This window comes from Amphimedon queenslandica, unplaced genomic scaffold (assembly GCF_000090795.2).
Source record: "Amphimedon queenslandica unplaced genomic scaffold, v1.1 AMPQUscaffold_10039, whole genome shotgun sequence".
NCBI lineage: Eukaryota > Metazoa > Porifera > Demospongiae > Haplosclerida > Niphatidae > Amphimedon > Amphimedon queenslandica.
Genome location: NW_003549690.1, coordinates 1 through 2,092, shown reverse-complemented (window position 1 = coordinate 2,092; position 2,092 = coordinate 1). Strand labels below are relative to the sequence as shown.

At 34.8% G+C, this 2,092-nt stretch overlaps 1 protein-coding gene across 1 annotated transcript; it reads left to right on the top strand.

The window, feature by feature from the left end:
- Positions 1-109: 109 nt before the first annotated feature.
- Positions 110-1,596, top strand: LOC105315478 (dapdiamide synthesis protein DdaC-like). Its single transcript, XM_020006348.1, has 6 exons — positions 110-257; positions 305-506; positions 557-646; positions 740-863; positions 1,039-1,205; positions 1,521-1,596. Exons 1-6 carry the CDS (start codon positions 163-165, stop codon positions 1,587-1,589), a joined length of 747 nt encoding a protein of 248 aa, XP_019861907.1. The 5' UTR covers positions 110-162; the 3' UTR covers positions 1,590-1,596.
- The last annotated feature ends 496 nt before the right edge of the window (positions 1,597-2,092 follow it).

Below are 2,092 nucleotides of genomic sequence, written 5' to 3'. Positions count from 1 at the left end.
ACTGTAGAACAAATTTAAGTACACGTACAGTGCAGTCGCAAGCCTGTTTCTCATTTATTTATATAGTAATGACTAATGAGTAATGACCTTTTTGTTTTTTTGTAGTTTGTTTTTTCTGCTAGTGAGTTGCCGTCATACTTCCCCATACCCCAACATTTGGAAATGTCATTTCTGCCTTGTCCTCCAAAGAAGATATTCTTCTGCTGCCTAGAGGCACCTACTTCACAAGGAGGCGAAACTACACTCTGTGATTTCAAGTGAATCATTTTTCGATACAAAAATCATAATTATTTAATTTTAATAGAAAAGTATATGATCAGATGGATCCATCAGTACGAGATAAATTTGAGTCAAAAGGCGTAGCTTACATTAGAAATTATTCATCAGTGAAGCCTTTCCTCTCACAGCCATTGCAGCTTAAAGGATGGAGCGCTGTGTTTGAGACAGAAAAGAAGGAGGAAGTGGAGAAGGAATTAAGAAGGACTAATATGGACTTCAAATGGGGTGTAAGTGTTGAAGGGAAGATTTACGAGACTCCATGGACTCTTCTTGATAGGCTAATGATCATTTATGTATTACTAACAAAGCTTCGGCAGTTGAAGTCCATCCTGTTACAGGAGACAAGATTTGGTTCAATCATCTTTCAGTAAGGCCATTTCCAATGTAGACGTCAAACTACATGTATACTAGTTCATTTTAGTTCATAATAACTAATTTTGTATAACTGGATTCATTTTAGATATTTCATTGGGCTATGCCCTATCAAGAGTATGGCTATATTTTTAAGCGAATGAGAAAAATCTTCTACCTTTTCCTGACAATTATATCCTGGATAATACAAAACATCTTTGTTGCAATTAAAAGTAAGAAAATAACTCTTGCACATGGTGCAAATCAATACTATGAAAAATTAAATTTTTTTATTTATCTATGAACCTTTTCCCCTGTAAAAACACTTCATGATATTGTTGTTATAATATTGATGTATACTTGTGTAGTACTTACAATTGATGTGCAGTACTTTACTTCATTCAATAGAGCCAGCAGGTATGGGAATGCATACCATGTTTGGAGATGGTAGCGAGATTCCATTGTCTGACGTGTCTCATGTCAGAGAGATCATTCACAAGAATATGGTGTTTGATAGATGGAGGAAAGGAGACCTCTTGATGATTGATAATTTTCGTGTTTCTCATGGAAGACAGGTTAGCATTACTTTAGTTGCATTAACAATTATTGCTGGTGGCATAGCTATATTTGCATAGATGCAGTTGTTGGTGAGCTGTTTGTTTAGTGTGCCACGCCTCAATTTAGACAGCCCTCTTTGTAGTTTACAGATTGGTTTGCGAATTGGTTAGCAAGGCCTGTGCAATTATGCTGTTTGTGTGTACCAATTTACAACTTTGTTAGTATGTGTGGTAGGCATCGAGTGTGTGAAATTTTCTTGCATTTTTATTCAAATATTTTATATCTATTAGTGCTATAATGTATGCTCATTCATTCTTATTTTAATTTTTTAGCCTTACAGTGGTAAAAGAAAGATAGTTGTGGCCTGGAGTCATCCATTGTTAAAACCGAGCTTAAAATAACATTATGTTGTGTTTTTATTATCATTATAAGCTATATACTTCATGCTATTTAATGATAACAATACTCAAGTGCTGCATGTAGGCCGCTTTTTTGCATAATCAGAATTTCAAAAATTCAAACTTTATTGATAACTCATAATAATGATAGTTAGATACATAGTTAGTTTATGGTAATTAGGTACATAGTTAGTTCATAGCATGTAACATGATGTACATCTATCAATTTGGTGATCTACCAAAGTGGAAGTCTCTTATTAAGATCACATGGCTTTGACGGCTTTTTTGGCTTAGAAATGGGTTTAGAAATTGGCCTCTTACAAGCTGGCTGAATATGTCGCTTATGAAATTGTCGAGGAATTGGCTGACGAGGAGGTGTCTTAAATATCAAATCAGTGATAAATGCTTTATTAAGATCACATGGCTTTGACGGCTTTTTTGGCTTAGAAATGGGTTTAGAAATTGGCCTACAAGCTGGCTGAATATGTCGCTTATGAAATTGTCGA

What these genes read in the sequence shown, in the direction of transcription:
- LOC105315478 (XM_020006348.1), top strand. Translation starts at nt 163, where the DNA reads ATGTCATTTCTGCCTTGTCCTCCAAAGAAGATATTCTTCTGCTGCCTA. An exon ending in ATATGGACTTCAAATGGGGT is followed by an intron (nt 507 to 556) that starts GTAAGTGTTGAA and finishes TCTTCTTGATAG; the next exon opens with GCTAATGATCATTTATGTAT. An exon ending in GTGTTTCTCATGGAAGACAG is followed by an intron (nt 1,206 to 1,520) that starts GTTAGCATTACT and finishes TTAATTTTTTAG; the next exon opens with CCTTACAGTGGTAAAAGAAA.